The sequence below is a fragment of the Aotus nancymaae genome, unplaced genomic scaffold (genome assembly GCF_030222135.1).
Source record: "Aotus nancymaae isolate 86718 unplaced genomic scaffold, 86718_ANA_hifiasm-v0.15.2.pri h1tg000122l, whole genome shotgun sequence".
Lineage (NCBI taxonomy): Eukaryota > Metazoa > Chordata > Mammalia > Primates > Aotidae > Aotus > Aotus nancymaae.
In genome coordinates, this window is record NW_026988537.1 from 1,519,162 (window position 1) to 1,541,509 (window position 22,348).

At 36.4% G+C, this 22,348-nt stretch overlaps 1 protein-coding gene across 12 annotated transcripts in view; it reads left to right on the plus strand.

Moving 5' to 3' along the window:
* The window catches only part of CCDC18 (coiled-coil domain containing 18), a 139,726-nt gene that overhangs the window by 24,583 nt on the left and 92,795 nt on the right, over positions 1-22,348 (plus strand). For 10 of the 12 annotated variants that reach the window (XR_010340662.1, XR_010340663.1, XR_010340664.1 and 7 more), the window contains 7 exons: positions 1,249-1,370; positions 3,155-3,446; positions 12,464-12,588; positions 13,451-13,611; positions 16,439-16,662; positions 18,589-18,699; positions 19,386-19,517. Coding sequence is in view for 9 of the 12 variants with exons in the window: in XM_064371145.1 (XP_064227215.1) it covers positions 1,249-1,370; positions 3,155-3,446; positions 12,464-12,588; positions 13,451-13,611; positions 16,439-16,662; positions 18,589-18,699; positions 19,386-19,517 (1,167 nt within the window). In the remaining 3 variants the exon portion in view is untranslated. The remainder of the gene's footprint in view (positions 1-1,248; positions 1,371-3,154; positions 3,447-12,463; positions 12,589-13,450; positions 13,612-16,438; positions 16,663-18,588; positions 18,700-19,385; positions 19,518-22,348) is intronic. The other 2 variants (XM_064371149.1, XM_064371154.1) reach the window with 2 other exon arrangements.

Here is a 22,348-nt window from a genome sequence, read left to right on the forward strand (position 1 = left end):
TTTAATGAAATAGGGCATTTCTTTTCCTTATGGGAAAAAAGTGGATAAAAAATACAGAAAAAAAGTTTTAGGTGGAAGGAAATTGAAGGATTTTGAATTAAATGTCTTTGGTCTCATAAGTTAAGATATTGCTTAAGTAATTTTCATAGCATAAGGAAGAAAGGCGGGATTTTGGAAACGTGAGGTGAGTGTTTCTCATAATGTAGTTGCAATAAGGAAAGTCAAGAGATTTGTAAACTTTCGAGAGAGTATATAAAAAGAAGAGAGCAGTCAGGAATGATGAGTTAATAAAAGGAAGCAAAGAAAGCAAGTGACCAGAGACAAGTATAATATTGTCATGATAGCTAAATGATAAAATATTTTAGAGGAGAAGTTACCAACAGTATTAAGTACCAAGATCAAGGAAAAGGTCTGCAGTTGATTACAAAGAGGTCATTCCTTTGCAGTAAAACTGAATATCACTTGGCAGTGTAAAATATTAAGGTTTTACTGGGTACTGAAATCTTAAGTGTGAATTAGTTAATCAGATCACTGTTTTGAAAGCCTTGGAGAGGGTCCTTGTGGGAATGAAATATCTTAGAAGGGATTTTTAATGAGTTAATCTATAAGGGGAGGTAGAAGACGTGATAGGAGGAATATTCTTGAGGAGAAGGAGGACTTTATGGAGAAAAGAGAGAAAAATGTAAGAGAGAGGTGTTTTTTTTAACGCTTAGGATTATCAGTTGCAAACTATGCTCAGCAAAGCCCTATAGTTAGGTGGATGTAACATAGGGTAACAAAGGAATTGGGGCAGATCTACCCAATCTTCTCCTCTCAACACTGTATCCTGGGTGCTTTTATCTTCTGCATTTGGGGCTGTGGTTTCATTGGTAAATTTTGTGGCTAAAATTTCAAAAATAACTTCTCTGGAACATTTGTACTGAAATTAACCTTTAGTAACTCGAACACAGCAGCCCTAGATGAATTGCTTGCCTTGTGCACGTGAGGTCAGAGCGCTTTTGCTTTCAGTTGATGTGATTGCCTATCTGTTACACGTTTTCTGGACAGATAGTAGCATCCTTTTCTCTGTCCTTTGTTACTGCTCAGGAACTTCACTTTGCTTCTTTTTACTACAAGGCTGGGGACTTAAATATATGAAATCCTTAGTCTATTTTCCTGCTTATTTCTGAAATCACTACTTACATTTTTAGCTTGAAACACCTAAAACTTACAACCACATTAGTATGTCCACTTAAATTATTGTTTTAGGTTCAAGCTGAAGAAGAAATATTAGAGAGAAATCTAATTAACTGTGAAAAAGAAAATAAAAGGCTACAAGAGAAGTGTGGTCTATATAAAAGTGAACTTGAAATTCTGAAAGAGAAATTAAGGTACAGTATGCTGTTGCAGAACAGGATTTTTGTGTAGAAATAAAAAAAATCTTAAAATACAATATTTTATATGTTGTAATTATGGGCTTACATTATATAGAAGGATAGGCTTCATGACTGAAACTGTTTTCTAGGTATAGAATTAGAAATGAAGTAAAATGTATTAATGCTAATATACTTGTAAATATGGAGAGATACTGATCAACATATTTGCTTCTCATATATTTAGAGAAAATTAATAGACATAATGACCTTGATAGATGACCATATTAGCTAGCTAGTAAAATGTGCATAATATCTGATGTTTTAATAAAAATGTTTTTCAAATCATAAAAAATTACCAAGTCCAAACTTCTCATTTTATAAGTAAAGAAACAGAAGCCTCGAGAGTAGCCAGAATTTACTAAGGTCAGAAAGATAAAGTCTTCCGACTCCTATACTCTCTCTAGTATATCATATTGTCCTCTCAAAACTAATACCCATCAACTTGCAGAGGTTAATGTTAATCAGTCTTTATCACTTCAAACTGTTAATTTTTAAAAAGGAGGAGTGGGAAGCGATCAGAATAACTGGTTTGTCTAATTTTGCCATATTTCCCTTAAGGTAGTGTGTTTAGTATTTTTGCCAAGGAGGAGGGAGTAAAGATACTTTTTACTAGAATATTTTCTAGAATCTATTGTTACTGATTGCAAGATCTACTTTTAAGAAAGAAAAATGCTGCCAATTACACTATATGGAATCCCCTATCACTTTTTGTACTTAATGAAAGAATTCTTGTATACTTAATTAGATATGATTTTTTAAGTCATGTTATTTTCATATTTTTCAAAAATGTTATTTTCGTATTTCAAATATAAGTGAAATAAATTGGTTAAGATATTTTTAAAACTTCACATTTGGAGTCTGACCGTTTCTAAAATGTCTGAGTTTTTCAACACAGTATTTCCCCCTGTGCCATTAAGAGTTGCTGGACCCAGTGCAGTGTCTCACGCCTGTAACCCCAGCACTTTGGGAGGCCGAGGCGGGTGGATCATCTGAGATCAGGAGATAGAGACTAGCCTGGCCAACATGGTGAAACCCCATCTCTACTAAAAAAATATAAAAATTAGCCAGATGTGGCAGCATGTGCCTGTAATCCTAGCTACTCAGGAGGCTACGGCAGGAGAATCACTTGAACCTGGGAGACGGTGGTTGCAGTGAGCCGAGATTGCACCACTGCACTGCAGCCTGGGAAACAAGTGAAATTCCGTCTCAAAAGAGTTGCTGATGCAGTATTTCTTAAAAGAATCCTTGTAAGAACAGAAAGTCACTGATGCTGTGCTCTTAAGCCGATTGTACAATTATGTAGAGCCAGTTTGCTTTTCCTTCCTGTTTTACAAATAGAGCCAGTTTACTTTTCTCTCCTGTTTTAGGAATCCAAAACTTTGTTGGTAATACAAAATCCCTACTATGTCAGGGATTTCGGAGTTAGTTATCCTGTCTTATGCAATTAAACTGGGAGCAGAAATACTTTCAAGATTTCAGCCCACCGTTTACTGAGAGACACTGGGAAAGTTATATAGCCTTTTTGTGCCTCAGTTACCTCATCTGTAAGTAAGAAGTCATAATAGTGCCAAGCACATAAAGTTAAGTGCCTGGCATGCAAAAGTAGGTATTTAGTAAAATGTGAGCAGGTATTATTTTAGAATTAAGCTTTAAAAAACTTTTAATGTGATTAAATAAATATGATTGAAAATGAATGCATATATATTTTATTTTCATTTTTATTCTTTTTTTCATCATAGGCAGTTAAAAGAAGAAAATAGCAACGGAAAAGAAAAATTAAGGATCATGGCAGTGAAAAATTCAGATGTCATAGCACAATTAACTGAATCTAGACAAAGTATTTTGAAGTTAGAGAGTGAGTTAGAGAACAAAGATGAAATACTTAGAGAAAAGTTTTGTTTAATGAATGAAAACCGAGAATTAAAGGTTCGTGTTGCGGCACAGAATGAGCGACTAGATTTATGTCAACAAGAAATTGAAAGTTCAAGAATAGAACTAAGAAGTTTGGAAAAAATTATATCCCAGTTGCCAGTAAGTATGTGATTACGTAACAGAAAAAAAGAATTTTACCAAAGTGTTTTAGAAAAGACTGTCATTTAATTTTTTCTTTCCTCCATACTTTTAGTCACAAATTTATCTTCTATCTAATCTCTATTTTTTTTCCTGCACTTACCATTCTACACTGTTTCTTAGTTTCTCAGATGCCATATATAAGAATGGCAAAGAATTTTTTTTAAACAGCTTTCTTGAAGTATCATTTACATACCATAAATTTGCCTGTTTTTAGTGTACTAATCTATGATTTTTAGTAAATTTACAAGTTTTGGAACAATCACCACAGTCCAGCTTTGAAACATTTTTATCATCCCCAAAAGATATTTTGTACCTATTTATAATTAGTCCCTGTACTCACTCCTACCCCTAGGAAGACACTAATAGTTTTTGCATCAATAGATTTGTCTTTTCTGGACATTTCACATAAATGAACTCATACAGTATGTGCTCTTTTACATCTGGTTTTTGCATTCTTAATGTTTTGAGAGTCATTCATGTTGTGATATCAGTATTTCATTTCTTTTTATTGCTAAATAGTATTTCATTATATAGATATGTTACATTTTATCCATTGATGGACATTTGAACTGTTTCCACTTTTGGATATTAGGAATAATGCTGCTATGAACATTTGCGTACAAGTCTTTAGACCTGTTTTCTTTCTCTTGGGTAGATACCTAGGAGTAGCATTGTTGGGTCTTATGGTGAATTTATGCCAAACTGTTTTCCAAAATGTCTACACTATTTTACATTCTCACCAGCAATGTATGAGGGTTCCTGTTTCTCTGTTTCCTTCCCAACACTTGTTCTTGTCTGTCTGTCTTTATTATAACCATCTTAGTGAGTGTAAAGTGGTATCACATTGCAGTTTTAATTTACATTTCTTTAATGGCTCATGATGAGCAACTTTTCATGTACTTACTAGAATGGCATAGAACTTTAAAATGTTTTTATAATAGTAGTCTACCACCTTTTTGCTTTGAGTTACATTTGTGACCATATATATAAGTAAGATTAGGGAGAAGGTAAGTAAACCTATTCAGGAATTTGTAATTGATAGGTGTAAAATGAAGGAAAGATCAGGGGTAACTATAGGTAAATATATTATGGTTGATTTCACATATGAATGTATGGTAAACTAGATGGTAGACTTACCCATGTTAAACTATTACAAACTATGGAATTATGAACCAAAAAGAATATTAGAAATCATCTGATGCAATATCATCATTTTATTGGTGAAGAAACCTAGACCCAAGGAAGTAAATATTGCCCAACTGATAAGTAGCCGAATTTAAACTAGACCATAAGATCTTTTTTTTAAACTTTTTTAAAAATTGTACTTTAGATTCTGGGGTACATGTGCAGATCATGCAGGATTGTTGCACAGGTACACACATGGCAATTTGGTTTGCTGCCTCCGTCCCCCCGTCACCTACATCTGGCATTTCTCCCCATGTTATCCCTCCCTGACCTCCCCACCTCCCTGATGTCCCTCCCTTGTCCCCTGACAGCAGACCCCAGTGTGTGATGCTGCCCTCCCTGTGTCCAACTTCTCCCATCTGCCTATGAGTGAGAACATGTGGTGTTTGATTTTCTATTCTTGTGTCAGTTTGCTGAGAATTATGGTTTCCAGATTCATCCATGTCCCTCAAAAGATACAAACTTATCATTTTTTATGGCTGCATAGTATTCCATGGTGTATATGTACCACGTTTTCCTTGTCCAGTCTGTCGTCGATGGGCATTTGTGTTGGTTCCAGGTCTTTGCTATTGTAAACAGTGCTGCTATGAACATACGTGTGCATGTGTCTTTATAATAGAATGATTTATAATCCTTTGGGTATATACCCAGTAATGGGATTGCTGGGTCAAACGGAATTTCTATTTCTAGGTCCTTGAGGAAGCGCCACACTGTCTTCCACAATGGTTGAACTAGTTTACACTCCTACCAACAGTGTAAAAGTGTTCCTATTTCTCCACATCCTCTCCAGCATCTGTTGTCTCCAGATTTTTAAATGATCGCCATTCTAACTGGTGTGAGGTGGTATCTCAATGTAGTTTTGATTTGCATTTCTCTAATAATGAGTGATGATGAGCATTTTTTCAGTTTCTTGGCCTCATATATGTCTTCTTTTGAAAAGTGTCTGTTCATATCCTTTGCCCACTTTTGGATGGGTTTGTTTTTTTCTTGTAAATCTGTTTTAGTTCTTTGTAGATTCTGGATATTAGCCCTTTGTTAGAAGGGTAGATTGCAAAAGTTTTTTTCCCATTCTGTTGGTTGCCGGTTCACTCTAATGATGGTTTCTTTTTCTGTACAGAAGCTCTGGAGTTTAATCAGGTCCCATTTGTCTATTTTGGCTTTTGTTGCCAATGCTTTTTGTGTTTTAGTCATGAAGTCCTTGCCTATGCCTATGTCCTGAATGGTTTTGCCTAGGTTTTCTTCTAGGGTTTTTATGGCGTTAAGTCTTATGTTTAAGTCTTTAATCCATCTGGAGTTAATTTTAGTGTAAGGTGTCAGGAAGGAGTCCAGTTTCTGCTTTCCGCACATGGCTAGCCAGTTTTCCCAACACCACTTATTAAACAGGGAATCCTTTCCCCATTGCTTCTTTTTGTTAGGTTTGTCAAAGATTAGATGGTTGTAGATGTGTGGTGTTGCCTCCAGGGCCTCTGTTCTGTTCCATTGGTCTATATCTCTGTTTTGGTTCCAGCACCATGCTGTTTTGATTACTGTAGCCTTGTAGTATAGTTTGAAATCAGGTAGCATGATGCCTCCAGCTTTATTATTTTTGCTTAGGATTTTCTTGGCCATGCAGTCTCTTTTGGTTCCATATGAAGTTTAAGGTGGTTTTTTCCAGTTCTGTGAAGAAGGTCATTGGTAGCTTGATGGGGATAGTGTTGAATCTATAAATTACTTTGGGCAGTATGGCCATTTTCACAATATTGATTCTTCCTAACTATGAGCATGGAATGTTTCTCCATCTGTTTGTGTCCTCTCTTATTTCGTTGAGCAGTGATTTGTAGTTCTCCTTCAAGAGGTCCTTTACATCCTTTGTTAGTTGTATTCCTAGGTATTTTATTCTCTTTGTAGCAATTGTGAATGGGAGTTTGCTCATGATTTGGCTCTCTGTTAGTCTGTTATTGGTGTATAGAAATGCTTGTGATTTCTGCACATTGATTTTGTATCCTGAGACTTTGCTGAAGTTGCTTATCAGTTTAAGGAGGTTTTGGGCTGAGATGATAGGGTCTTCTAAATATACAATCATGTCGTCTGCAAATAGAGACAATTTGACTTCCTCCTTTCCTAACTGAGTATCTTTTATTTTTTTTTTTTTCTTGCCTAATTGCTCTGGCTAGAACTTCCAATAGTATATCGAACAGGAGTGGTGAGAGAGGACATCCTTGTCTAGTGCCGGATTTCAAAGGGAATGCCTCCAGTTTTTGCCCATTCAGTGTGATATTGGCTGTAGGTTTGTCATAAATAGCTTTTATTGTTTTGAGATATGTTCCTTCGATACCTAGTTTATCGAGAGTTTTTTGCATAAAGGGCTGCTGAATTTTGTCAAAGGCCTTCTCTGCATCTATTGAGATAATCATGTGGTTTTTGTCTTTGGTTCTGTTTATGTGGTGAATTACGTTTATAGACTTACGTATGTTGAACCAGCCTTGCATCCCCAGGATGAAGCCTACTTGATTGTGGTGGATAAGCTTTTTGATGTGCTGTTGCAATCGGCTTGCCAGTATTTTATTGAAGATTTTTGCATCTATGTTCATCATTGATATTGGCCTGTAGTTTTCTTTTCTTGCTGAGTCTCTGCCGGGTTTTGGTATCAGGATGATTTTGGTCTCATAAAATGATTTGGGAAGGATTCTCTCTTTTTGTATTGTTTGAAGTAGTTTCAGAAGGAATGGTACCAGCTCCTCTTTGTATGTCTGGTAGAATTCAGCTGTGAATCCTTCTGGACCTGGACTTTTTTTGGTTGGTAGGCTATTAATTGCTGCGTCAACTTCAGCCCTTGTTATTGGTCTATTCAGGGTTTCAACTTCTTCCTGGTTTAGGTTTGGGAGGGTGCAAATGTCCAGGAATATATCCATTTCTTCCAGGTTTACTGGTTTGTGTGCATAGAGTTGTTTGTAGTAATCTCTGATTGCAGTTTGTATTTCTGTGGAATCTGTGGTGATATCCCCTTTATTGTATTTTACTGCATTTATTTGATTCTTCTCCCTTTTCTTTTTTATTAAGCTGGCTAGTGGTCTATTTTGTTGATCTTTACAAAAAACCAACTCCTGGATTTATTGATTTTTTGAAGGGTTTTTTATGTCTCTGTCTCCTTCATTTCTGCTCTGATCTTAGATATTTCTTGTCTTCTGCTAACTTTTGAGTTTTTTAATCTTGCTTCTCTAGCTCTTTCAATTTTGATGATAGGATGTCAATTTTAGATCTTTCCTCGCTTCTCATGTGGGCATTTATTGCTATAAATTTCCCTCTAGACACTGCTTTAAATGTGTCCCAGAGATTCTGGTACGTTATGTCTTCGTTCTCTTTGGTTTCAAAGAACATCTTTATTTCTGCCTTCATTTCATTGTTTATCCAGTCGACATTCAGGAGCCAGTTGTTCAGTTTCCATGAAGCTGTGTGGTTCTGAGTTAGTTTCTTAATTCTGAGTTCTAATTTGATTGGCCTGTGGTCTGAGAGACTGTTATGATTTCCGTTCTTTTGCATTTGTTGAGGAGTGATTTAATTCCAATTATGTGGCCAATTTTAGAGTAGGTGCAATGCGGTGCTGAGAAGAATGTATATTCTGTGGATTTGGGGTAGAGATTTCTGTAGATGTCTATTAGATCTGCTTGGTCCAGATCTGAGTTTAAGTCCTGGATATCCTTGTTAATTTTCTGTCTCTTTGATCTATCTGATATTGACAGTGGAGTGTTAAAGTCTCCCACTATTATTGTGTGGGAGTTTAAGTCTCTTTGTAGGTCGTTAAGAACTTGGTTTATGTACCTGGGTGCTTCTGTATTGGGTGCGTATATATTAAGGATCGTTAGCTCTTCTTGATGCATTGATCCTTTTACCATTATGTAATGCCCTTCTTTGTCTCTTTTGATCTTTGTTGGTTTAAAGTCCATTTTATCAGAGACTAGGATTGCAACACCTGCTTTTCTTTTTTTTTTTGCTCTCTATTTGCTTGATAAATCTTCCTCCATCCCTTTATTTTGAGCCTATGTGTGTCCTTGCACATGATATGGGTTTCCTGAATACAGCACACCAATGGGTCTTGACTTTTTATCCAATTTGCCAGTCTGTGTCTTCTGATTGTGGTATTTAGCCCATTTACATTTAACGTTAATATTATTATATGTGAATTTGATCCTGCCATTTTGATGTTAGCTGATGTTTTGCTCATTAGTTGATGCATTTTTTTCATTGTGTCAATGGTCTTTGGCATTTGGTATGTTTTTGGAGTGGCTGGTACTGGTTGTTCCTCTCCTTGTTTTGTGCTTCTTTCAGGAGCTCTTGTAAGGCAGGTCTGGTGGTGACAAAATCTCTTAGCAATTGCTTGTCCATAAAGGATTTTCTTTCTCCTTCACTTATGAAGCTTAGTTTGGCTGGATATGAAATTCTGGGTTGAAAGTTCTTTTCTTTAAGGATGTTGAATATTGGCCCCCACTCTCTTCTGCCTTGTAGGGTTTCTGCCAAGAGATCCTCTGTGAGTCTGATGGGCTTCCCTTTGTGGGTAACCCAACTTTTCTCTCTGGTTGCCCTCAGCATTTTTTCCTTCATATCAACCCTGGTGAATCTGCTGATTATGTACCTTGGGGTTGCTCTTCTTGAGGAATATCTTTGTGGTGTTCTCTGTATTTCCTGGACTTGAATGGTGGCCTGCCTTGCTAGGTTGGGGAAGTTCTCCTGGATGATATCCTGAAGAGTGGTTTCCAGCTTGGATTCATTCTCTCCGTCACATTCAGGTACAGCTATCAAAGGTAGATTAGGTATTTTTATATAATCCCATATTTCTTGGAGGCTTTGTTCATTTCTTTTCACTCTTTTTTCTCTATTCTTGCCTCTCATTTTATTTCATTGAGTTGATCTTCAAGCTCTGATATCCTTTCTTCTGCTTGTTTGATTCAGCTATTGAAACTTGTGTATGCTTTGTGAAGTTCTCATGCTGTGTTTTTCAGCTCCATCAAGTTGTTTATATTCTTCTCTAAGCTGTTTATTCTAGTTAGCATCTCATCTAACCTTTTTTCTAGGTTCTTATTTTCTTTACATCGGGTTAGCACATGTTCTTTTAGCTCTGAGAAGTTTGTTATTACCCACCTTCTGAAGCCTGTTTCTGTCAATTCATCAGATTCATTCTCCATCCATCTTTGATCCCTAACTGGTGAGGAGTTGTGATCCTTTGGAAGAGGAGAAGTGTTCTGGTTTTTGGTGTTTTCATCCTTTTTGCACTGGTTTCTTCCCATCTTAGTGGCTTTATCTACCTGTGGTGTTTGTAGTTGGTGACTTTCGGATGGGTTCTCTGAGTGGACATCCTTTTTGTTGATGATGAAGTTATTTCTTTCTGTTTCTTAGTTTTCCTTCTAACATCAGGCCCCCCTGCTGCAGGACCGCTGGAGGCCCACTCCAGACCCTGCTTGCCTGGGGATCATCCATGGGGGCTGCAGAACAGTAAGGGTTGCTGCCGGTTTCTTCTTCTGTTATCTTTGACCCAGAAGGGTACCTACCAAATGTTGACTTGAGCTCTCCTTTATGAGGTGTCTCTTTGGGTATACGGGGGTCGGGGAGCTGCTTGAGGAGACAGTCTGTCCCTTATAGGAGCTCAGGTGCTGTGCTGGGAGCTCCCTTTTTCCGTGCAGAGATGCTGGGCAGGTACTTTTAAGTCTGCTGCAGCGGAACTCATAATCGCCTCTTTTCCCAGGTGCTCTGTCCTAGGAAGATCGGCTTTATTTATAAGTTCCTGACGTGCTGCCGCAGGCTCTACCCAGCTGCTGTGTGAACTGCCTCGGTAGTGGCAGACTGCCTCGGTAGTGGTGGTCACCCTTCCCCCAACTGAGCTGGAGTTTTGCTTGCTGCAAAACTCTCAATCGAGAGCGTTTCAGATTGCTTGTTTTGTGGGGTGGTACCGGCTGAGCCAGATCGCCTAGCTCCCTTTCTCTGCCCCCTCCCTTTCAGTTGAATGGGCGGCTCTGTCTCCCAGGCGTTCCAGGTGCCAGTTGAAACGGCCACCTAGATTTGTGTGAGTTTCTGTGCACCAACCCAGCACCAGCTGAAACCACTATGCTGCAAACTTGTGGCGCTTTTTGGCCTGGGAATCTCCTGGTCTGTGGGCAGTGAAAATTTGTTTGGAAATACGGTGGCCACTCACCACCCTCTGCGTTGTTCTTGCTGGGAACTGCACTCCGGAGCTGTTCCTATTCGGCCATCTTCTAGAACATAAGCTCTTAACTCCTCTGTTACATCTGCTTTCTCAGGATGCTGTTTATTTGCTTAGATTTTTAATATACTATTTGCTTTTGAAATTAGAAAGTAATCATATACAGATAACAATTTTATTTTTATTACATTATTTTATTTATTTTCTTTCTATTTTTCTTTCTCTTTCTTCTGTGTGAACTTAGTATCCCCGATATTATTTATTATTATTATTATTTTTGAGACAGAGTTTCACTCTTGTTGCCCAGTTTGGTTGTACTCACCACAACCTCCACCTCCCAGATTCAAGCAATTCTCCTGCCTCAGCCTCCCAAGTAGCTGGGATTACAGGTATGCGCTACCACTCCTGGCTAAGTTTTTGTATTTTTAGTAGAGACAGGGTTTCTCCATATTGGTCAGGCTGGTGTCGAATTCCCGATCTCAGGTGATCCACCCGTCTTGGCCTTCCAAAGTGCTGGGATTACAGACGTGAGCCATCGCGCCTGGCCCAGATGACAGTTTTAAATTGGCATTCTCATTTGCGTATCAAGAATTATTTCATATATGGCTAAGCACAGTGGCACATGCTTGTAATTTCAGCACTTTGTCAGGCCAAAGTGAGAGGATCTCTTGAAGCTAAGAGTTTAAGACCAGCCTGGGCAAAATAGCAAGACCCCAACTCTACAAAAATACAAAAATTAGCTGGGCATGGTGCGCATGCCTGTGGTCCCAGCTAATCAAGAAGCAGAGGTAGGAGGATTGCTTGCATCCAGGAATTCGAGGCTACAGTGAGCTATGATCATAGCTCCAGCCAGGGTGACACTGAGACCCTGTCTCTTAAAAAAAAAAAAATCTAAAAAAAGAATCATTTAAAATATGATTCCAAAATGCGCTAATGTATACTTGATTGTGTGTTTCATGTAGTACTGCGAATGATATGATTAGAAAAAGTGGTATGATTTGATAATAGTTTGAAGGTAGAAGTCATTAAGTGCTTACCTTGCTTCTTTTTATAATAACTGTCTTTTAAAATTCTGTATTATCCAAACATACAAAAAGGTCCATATGCCAGTGTATCACCGTATTTGTAAAATATGGGACACATATTGCCTTATCAACTTTATATTTTTTTAGAATAAAATTTTACAGGTAAAGCTTCTTTATGTACCTTATCAGATCCCAATTCTTTTCCTCTTTCCTCGGAAATGGCAATTATTCTGAAATTTCATGTGTATCCTTCTCATCTATGTTTTAAATATTGTCACATAGAGATGCATTTAGAAATATATATATATTGCTTAGCGTTTTTATGAAAATACTGTCTGCAACTATAATTTGTTTTTCACTCAATATTGTTATGAGATGTGTCCGTATTGATTCATGTGACTCAGGCTTATTTCTTTTAGCTATTACAGTTTTCCAATTATCTTAATATTTCTTAATGTATTTATATATTCTATTGATGGACATTAAGTTGTTTCCATTAAATTCATACAGTTTTTAAAATTTGGAGTTCTAAATAAAAAAGCAATTGTATCCCATGTACATAAGGTTACATGTGTTTGTTTTTAAACTTGCAGTTAAAAAGAGAAATATTTGGCTTTAAATCATCTCTTTCTAAGTACCAGATGAGTAGCTTGTCAAACAAGGAAGACAGTTGCATCGGCTGCTGTGAGGGAAGTAAATTGGTGATTTCGGAATTGAGGTACAGTTTTCAGATTCTGCAGTTATAGCAAATAGAATGTTTTTTATTGGTGATTAAGACCCTTAACTGAGGACTTAAAAAAATATACAGAAAAGCTCAGAGAGTATTTTAATAGATATCTGTGATTCCACAACTAAGAATTAAATCTTCTTAACTAGCATTGATTCTCCCTAAAATTTGTAGTATTTGTTTTAAATCTGTTTCTCTAAATAAAAAATAAAACATTGCAGGATGGATAATACCCTCTGATCCTTATGACTAGTCCCATTTTTCTGCTAAGTATCCACCATTGTGAATTGGATATGTATTTCTCTATTTTTGTATGTTTATACTCATATACACAAATATAAGTGTACTGTATATTGTGTGCCATTTTACTTTTTCACTCAGCAATATTTTAAAAAGTCACTTATATTGAGATAGATTAATGAATAGATTTATGTGGTTAGTTACTTTTAATAGCAGTATAGGATTTTGTCCTATAACAATGTCATAATTTATCCATTCCTTTATAGGTATCTTGTTTCTATTTTCTGTTACAAACAGTGCTGCAAAGGACATCCTTATACATGTTTTCTTATACATACATTTGACAGTTACCATATTATATATTCCTAAAAGTGAAATTGCTGGGTTATAGAGTATGTACATTTTCACTTTTACTAGATACCATCAAGTTTGTAAAGTAGCTGAACCAATTTATAATCCTACAGTGGTATATAAGAGTCTTCATATCCTACCTAAAGAGTTGATGAATATCAGAATTCTAATTTTTTTAATCAACTTGAAAGGTGAAAAATAGTATAGTATGAGATATTTTTATAGAATCTTTTAATAATTTTTCACTTTTCTTTTGTGCCAGGATTAAGCTTGCAATGAAAGAGGCAGAAATTCAAAAGCTTCATGCAAACCTGACTGCAAATCAGTTATCTCAGAGTCTTATTACTTGTAATGACAGCCAAGAAAGTAGCAAATTAACTAGTTTAGAAACAGAACCTGTAAAGCTAGGTGGTCATCAAGTAGGTAAGTATATTATATTGTGTTATTTTAATAAATTATATTCAGAGTTTTGGATGATAGTGTTTTTTAAGAAACTTTATTTTAGATTTAACTTAAGTTCAGGGATACATGTGCAGATTTGTTACATAGGTAAGCTTGTGGCCTGGAAGTTTGTTTTACAGATTATTTCATCACCCAAGTATTAAGCCTAGTACCCCTTAATTATTTTTCCTAATCCACTCCCTCCTTCCACCCTCCACCCTCTGATAGACCCCAGTGTGTGTTGTTCCCCTCTATGTGTCCATGTGTTCTCAGATGATAGTTTTTAAAGAACAGATTTATCAGCTGTTTGGTTTCTATTATCAAACATACTTAGGATAATCTGTTACTAGTTGCGGTATGATAAGATAGCAAAAGTTACTTAAGAATTATTAGACTTTGTATTATTGTTTAGTGAAGTAAAATTGACATCCAATAAGACAGTGGTCCCCAACCTTTTTGGCACCAGGGCCTGATTTTGTGGAAGACCATTTTTCCATGGGCCAGGGGTGGGGGCAGGGGTGGTTTCAGGATGATTCAAATGCATGACATTTGTTGTGTACTTTATATTATTATTACATTGTAATATATGACGAAATAATTATACAACTCATTGTAATATAGAATCAGTGGGACCCCTGACCTTGATTGCCTGCGACTAGACGGTTCCGTCTCGGGGTCGTGGGAAACAGTGACAGATCATCTTATGCCACACTCCTTATGGCAGGAGATTCTCATAAGGAGAGTGCGATCTCGATCCTGTGCATGTGCAGTTCATAATAGGATTTGTGTTCCTATGAGAATCTGATGCTGCCGCGAATCTAACAGGAGGTAGAGCTCAAGCAGTAATGTGAGCAATTGGGAGTGGGTGTAAATACAGATGAAGCTTTGCTGATTTGCCCACCACTCACCTTGTGCTATGTGGCCTGGTTCCTAATAGGCCATGGACTGGTACCAGTTTGTGGCCCAGGGGTTGGGGACCTTTGCAATTAAGATGCACCAATTTTAATATAAAGTTTGATAAGTTTTGTCAGGTGTTTGTGTTTTAATGTTTAACTCTTGTTACCATCACCACAATCAAGACGTAAGACATTTCCATCAAGATCCCTTGTACTCCTACCCAGTTTATTTTTAGGTTTAATTTTCTCTTCTTTTTTCTATGAAACAAAAACATAAACACCTTTTCTTAAAGTAACAGTTTAGATTATTGATCTTAGACCAGTTTTCTTTTCTCGTCTAGGTATTTAAGGATAGAAACTTCCCCTTAAGCAGTGCTTTGGCTATATTCCACCACTTTTTAAAATGTGTTGTATTTTCATTTTCATTCAGTTCAAAATATAGTTATCTCTTATGATTTTCTGTTTGACTCATGCTATGTGTGTTTTATTTCTAAATATTTGGAGGTTTTTCCAGATATTTTTGTGTCATTAGTGATGATCAGATTAGGACTTCATTTTTTTTCTTTTTTCTTTTTCTTTTTTTTTGAGATGAAGTCTTGCTCTGTTGCCCGGGCTGGAGTGCAGTGGTGCACTCTCGGCTCAACACAACCTCCGCCTCCTGGGTTCAAGCAACTCTCCTGCCTCAGCCTCCTAAGTAGCTGGGATTACAGGTGTGCACCACCACGCCTGGCTAATTTTTGTATTTTTAAGGAGAGATGGGGTTTCACCATGTTGGTCAAGCTGGTCTCAAACCCCTGACCTTGTGACCCGCCTGCCTCAGCCTCCCAAAGTTCTGGGATTACAGGCGTGAGCCACCGTGCCTGGCTAGGACTTAATTTTTAAGAGTGTTTTGAGACTTGGTTTATTGGCCGGCATGTGATCTATCTTGGTGAATGTTCCAAATTGGGAATAGTAGTAATTAGAGGTGGTAATAAATATAATATGTTATAGATTCTCTTACCTCAAGAACGGAGCCAATAAAAGGTAGATAGCCTAGAAAGTGAAATATTATGGATGTAGAGAATTTATTAGAAATGGCTACTTATGCAAATCTTGAAGGCAAAGTGTATCTTTTCTTGTTTCTACATCTATATGTGTTCTCATATAATCATCTATATTATGCTTTTTAAAAGCACTCCTGAAGGCTTACTTACCTTGGAGTGAGAGATGTATATGTTTATAGTGGAGAAGGATCATGGTCAAACAACTACTTCTGATAACGCTCAGTAGTTTTTTTGAGACAGGATCTTGCTATGTTGCCCAGGATGGTCTTGAATTCCTGGGCTCAAGTGATCCTCCCACCTCAGCCTGGGGATAGCTCAGATTACAGGTGCATGCCACTGTGCCTGGCTACGCTCAGTAGTTTTTTTAAAAGCATCACTGAATTCTCATCAGCTAGTTTGAAGAGAGACAGTGGGGTCAGGAAGGATTCGCTCTTTGTAGCTTTTGAACCTGCATCTATATATGTAGTACATAAAAATGTTCTTAATGATCTCCAATTGTCCAAATAAATTTTATGATTATCTTCAGTTTAAGAAAACAGGGCAACTTAAAAAAATTTTTTTTTACAGTGATTTCTATTAAAAATTGGAATTTAAAAGGCAGAGAAAGACTCTTAACATCTCTGGTACAAAGGAATAGTCTTAGCTATCTAGAAAAGTGAGTGATTCAGAACTCTTTTCCTCTTTGTTATGTATTTAATTTAGAAAGTACTTTACTTATTCTTTGATTTCATTATTGAGTGTCTTATTCTCTGTTCATTTTAGTATTCTTTAGATCAGAAACTGAACTTTGTTTATGATTAAGTCTTTCAACTATTTAGGTTTTTATTCTTGAAGTCTTATTCAGAACAATTTTCCTTTTATGTGTATTAGTGGAAAGTATAAAAGATCAAAATCAACATACTGTGAACAAGCAATATGAAAAAGAAAGGCAAAGACTTGTTACTGGAATAGAAGAACTACGTACTAAACTGATACAAATAGAAGCTGAAAACTCTGATTTGAGGGTTAACATGGCTCACAGAACTAGTCAGTTTCAGCTGATTCAAGAGGAGCTACTAGAGAAAGCTTCGAACTCCAGCAAACTGGAAAGTGAAGTAAGCTTGGAATTAGCTGGATATATGTATTAACTTATGAGCTAGAGCAAAGGGTATTATTTTAGGGTTTTATAAACATTTTATGTTTACACACGTATTTAAAGTTTTTAAAAAATGGTACCATGTAAGTTATAAATTTTAAAATTGTATTTGGAAACCTTTGTGTTTTAACTTATGTTAAAAGTAGGAAAAACTCTGTAGTGGGTAAAAGATCTCAAATTTGGTCGAAATAATATTGCATTGCAGCCTATTATTTCTTCCATAGCATACATTAATATAGTTAATATACATTTACAAGTAAAAGCTTTGGATTATGCAGTTGGAAGAAAAGGAGTGATAACAAAGGGTTTAAAATTTTAGCAAACCCCAAACTTTCTAGGAAGCCTGTTTAATATGCGTATTTCTGGGTTCTGTTCCAGCAAGTCTGATTCAATATATATGGGCACAAGAGTCTGCTTTTTTCTTCCTTTTTCTTTTTTTTTTTTTGTTAGAGACAGGATCTTGTTCTCTTGCCCAGTCTGGAGTAGTGTTGTGATCATATCTCACTGTAAGTTTGAACTGGGCTGAAGCCATTCTCCTACCTTAGTCTTCCAAGTAGCTGGGACTGCAGGCATGTGTCACTATGTCCAGCTATTTTTTTTTTTTTTTTTTTTTCTTAGAGACAGTTTCACTGTGTTGCCCAGGCTGGTCTCGAACTCCTGGTCTCAGGCAATCCCCATCTCAGTAGCCCAAAATGCTGGGATTACAGGTGTGAGCCACCACACCTAGCTAAAATCTGTAGTTTTATTTTTTGTATGTTTCTACTGTTTAACGAATCTGTATTTTTAAACAACCGCATGTAAAACTGATACAAATACACAAGGAATTACATTCTGAAAAGGGGATAATGAGTGGTTTGTGAATATCTTGTCTTCATTTTCACTAAGGACAGAATGAGGGTGTCTCATTAGGATAAGGGTGCCCAGGACTACATGTGTGTATCTTCTGCTCAGCCTTCAAACCAGAGGCTGCAGTCATCTATAGGTATACTTTTTAAATACCTGCTTTCTCAGCTAAAAGTCTATAGTCAAGGCTGAGGAAAAGAGCTGTAAGATAGGAACTTGTGTTAATAATGGAGATGGAGCTTTAGACAGTCTACAATTATAGCTACCAGTTTACTTAGGAAATTGCGAAATATTGGGATTAATAACTTTTTTAAATTACAAAAATTGCACAGGCTTGTTAATATAAAAGGGAAAAAGAAGAAAATGAACCATTGATAATTCTACCACCAGAAATAACTGCTGATAACATTCTACTATACTTATTTCAGTCTTTAACAGCTACTTAAAAAATTAGATTAGGCGTTGGGAGGCTGAGGCGGGTGGATCACGAGGTCAAGAGATCGAGACCATCCTGGTCAACATGGTGAAACCCCGTCTCTACTAATACAAAAAATTAGCTGGGCATGGTGGCGTGTGCCTGTAATCGCAGCTACTCAGGAGGCTGAGGCAGGAGAATTGCCTGAACCCAGGAGGTGGAGGTTGCGGTGAGCCGAGATCGCGCCATTGCACTCCAGCCTGGGTATCAAGAGCGAAACTCCGTCTCAAAAAAAAAAAAAAAAAAAAAAAAATTAGATTAGGGTATTGTCCTTTTTGGATATAGGGGTCTGAATTAAATTACTTATATTTTACATAGATATTAGAAGTGATTCTTTGTTTTCACTATTTGTTTTTCTTCTAAATTGTTGGGTTTTTTTAAGTACTTATAATTATGTAGATTAAAAAGTTATTCGCTTTGCATCCTAAATGTTTGTAACTGTAAGTTTGCCCAATTTATCTAGACAAAATGTATTTGAACTTTGAAAAGAGGAGCAGGTGTTTGATTTTAGGATGCAAAGGCATTACCTTTAAAAATAATTTTACATTTATTTCAATGTGTTTTCAGATGACAAAGAAATGTTCTCAACTTTTAACTCTTGAGAAACAGCTGGAAGAAAAAATAGTTGCTTATTCCTCTGTTGCTGCAAAAAATGCAGAACTAGAACAGGAGCTTGTGGTAAAACTTATCTTTGTTATTACAAATTTACTTTGACTTTTAAGCACTTAATTTGTGGCAGCGTATTTGTTTTAGCATTGTTATTATTAAATACCATATAGGAAAGTATAAATTCTCCTAAATTCTTCTGATCGTGCTTGTTTATAGTTTAAGTTCATAGGCTCATATGTGGCAGACGTTACTCAGGTTTTCTCATTTTTGTCCTAATAGAATTGAAGGTAATGGTAGTTCTTCAATATGCTTCTTCATATTTAAAATAGTTTAATCTTCTCATCTCGATAAAATACTTTTAACTATTTTGTTAAAGTTTGAAGTATAAACTACTGTGGTCTTTGAAGAATGCATTATGACATATTTAATGCTTGACTAATGTACTTTTATTTAAAACTGCTTTTCAGTTATACTTTTTTTGAGACAAAGTCTCACTCCGTCGTTCAGGCTGCAGTGCAGTGGCACAATCATGGCTCACTACAGCCTTGGCCTCCAAGGCTCCCACCTGAGCCTCCCCAGAAGCTATGACCACAGGCGCATGCCACCACACCTACCTAGCTAATTTTTTGTGTTTTTTGTGAAATGGGGTCTTTGCCATGTTGCCCAGGCTGGTCTTGAACTCCTTGGCTCAAGCGATCTACCTGCCTTAGCCTTTCAAATCAATTACACTCTTTTAAAGTGTTTTGTGTTTCTAGGAAAAGAATGAAAAGATAAGAAGTCTAGAAACCAATATCAATACTGAGCATGAGAAAATTTGTTTAGCCTTTGAAAAAGCAAAGAAAATTCACTTGGAACAGCATAAAGAAATGGAAAAGCAGATTGAAAGAGTAAGTAATACATATTTAGAATATGAGTACTGAAAAGAAACTTTAACATTACTAGCCTAGCACTTTTTATTTTGTAGATGAGGACACAAAGACACACAAAAGTTAGTGGCAATAGCTGTAATTAGGATCCCAGTCTTTCTGAATAATTTTTCAGTGCTTTAAACAAATAAAGTATGCCTTCTGTTTCAGCTGTAATCATTATTTTTGACATTATTAAAGTAAGAGTAATTCTGTAGTCTCCATTTCCCTAAAAATATCAGTTGCTTGAAGATTGATTGAGAGGAAAAAGCAAAATAATAGAAGCACTCTTGACCTTGGCTTAATGTAGAAAAAAAAATGTAAGACCAAAAATGCAAGACTAAGTAAAAGAAAAAAAAATAAATACAGTAGTCTCCGTTTATCCATGGGAGGTACATTCCAAGACCTTCATTGGCTGCCTGAAACCATAGACAGTATTGAATCCTATATTTTTTTTCCTATATATATACATACCTATTATAAAGCTTAATTTTAGGCACAGTAAGAGATTAGAAACAATAACTACTAATAAAATAGAACAATTATAACAAAATACTGTCATAAAAGTTATGTGAAAACTTGTTCTTATAAAAGTGTGTTCTCTCTCATGCCCTAGTGCCTCCTTTGCACTTTTATGATTGTAGGTTCTATGGGTCATCTTCTTTTAGAACAGCGTAGTTTCACTCCTGTTGAAGACTTGCTTTGGATGGATCCTTTCTCCTTAGTCAGCTTCTTCATCTCTGCTGGAAATGTGGCAGCAGCTGCCTCATGAACAGACACAGCTTCTCCAGTAATTTTAATATTTTTCAGTCTAAACCTGTTCTTGAATCTGTGTAATCATCCCTTATTTGCAGTAAATGACTTGGTATCACTTGTTTCAGAGGATCCTTGCTGAAGTCTTAATATATACTCAATATTTTATGGTGTAACACATTGTAGTCAGTTGCAACATGTTTTCTGTTAATGTCTTCTACCTACAAATTTAATGCCTTTTCTATTTTACCTAAACACTTATGCATTGTGATTGTAATTTTTGTAGTGTGAGGTGCAACTGCCATACTTGCATGAATTTATTTTTCTTTCTTCACAGTTTCATGGATAGATTTGTTCTTATTGTAGATCTTAGCAACTTCAGCATGCAGTTTTTTTCTTTCCTTATTAGGTCAAGAACCTTCACCTTTTCACTTAAAGGAAGCGTGCTATGTCTTCTCTTTGATGTATCCAAATTGATAGCATCACTACTCTTTTGCTTTGGGGCCATTATTAAGTAAATTAAGAGTTTCTTGAACAGAGCACTATGATACCGTAGCAGTTGATCTGATAACCAAGATGGCTACCAAGAGACTAACAAGCAGGTAGCTTATACAGCATGGATTTATGCTGGAAAATGGATCATTCTTGTTCAGAGCTGGACATAGTGGGGCGTCATGAGATTTCATCACACTCTCAGAACAGCATGGAATTCAAAACGTATGAATTGTTTATTCGTGGAATTTTCCATTTAATATTTTCAGACCAGAGTTGACTGTAGGTAGCTGAACTGTGGAAAGTGAAACCACAAATACGACGGGGGCTGCTGTGATTTGGATGGGCTTAACAGAGAACGGAATAGACAAGAGGAAAAAGACAGTGAACTTGAATCTAGATTAATAGATATTACTCAGTCTGAGCAACAGAGAAAAAATGTTTCTTTCCAAGAAATAAAAAGATTTATAAAAAAAATTGAGCAAAGCCTCATGCACATATGGGGAAGGATCTATCAGAAGGTCTGATATTCTTGTCTTCAGAGTCAAAGGAGAGAATGAGATAAGCACAGGAAAATATTTGAAGGAATAATGTCTGAAAATTTTACAAATTTGATGAAGGAACTAAACTTACAAATTTAAGAAAATCAACAAAATAAAAAAAAAGAAGAAAATCTAAGAGGATAACGTCGAAGAAAACTACTTCTAGACACGTCAAAATCCTTGCCAAAAACTAAAACGAAAAACTTTGAAAGCAACAAGAGATAAATGACACTGCATTTAAGGGAACAAATGTTAAAATTACTGCAGATTTCTCATCAAAAAGTATGGATGTAAGAAGACAGAACAACATTTTTTAAATCCTGAAAGAGAAAAAAACTGTCTATTTTATATCCAGCAAAAATATTCTCTAGGAATGAAGGTCAAATAAAGACATTCTTAGATGAAGGACATCATAGAGAATTTGTCAGCAGCAGACTTGTTCTAAAAGAAGTGCTAAAGAAAGTTCCTCACGGGAAAAAAAAAAAAAAAAACTAATACCTGTGGGTAACTTGGGACCTCAGGAATAAAGGAAGAGCCGCAAAAACAGTAAATATTTGGGAAATATAGGATTTTTATTATATCTATGGGAGTTGAAAGAAGAAATTTATAAAATGTACTGGTGAGGATGTTGATGTATTCCATGTGACAACTACAAAGTAAAGGGGGAGGTAAGGGGCCTATATTCTTAGTGTCTACAGAGTAAAGGGGGAGGTAAAGTGCCTATATTCTTAGGGTCTACAGAGTAAAGGGGGAGGTAAGGGGCCTATATTCTTAGTGTCTACAGAGTAAAGGGAGACGTAAGGGGCCTATATTCTTAGTGTCTACAGAGTAAAAGGGGAGGTAAAGGGCCTATATTCTTAGTGTCTACAGAGTAAAGGGGGAGGTAAGGGGCCTATATTCTTAGTGTCTACAGAGTAAAGGGGGAGGTAAGGGGCCTATATTCTTAGTGTCTACAGAGTAAAGGGAGAGGTAAAGGGCCTATATTCTTAGTGTCTACAGAGTAAAAGGGGAGGTAAAGGGCCTATA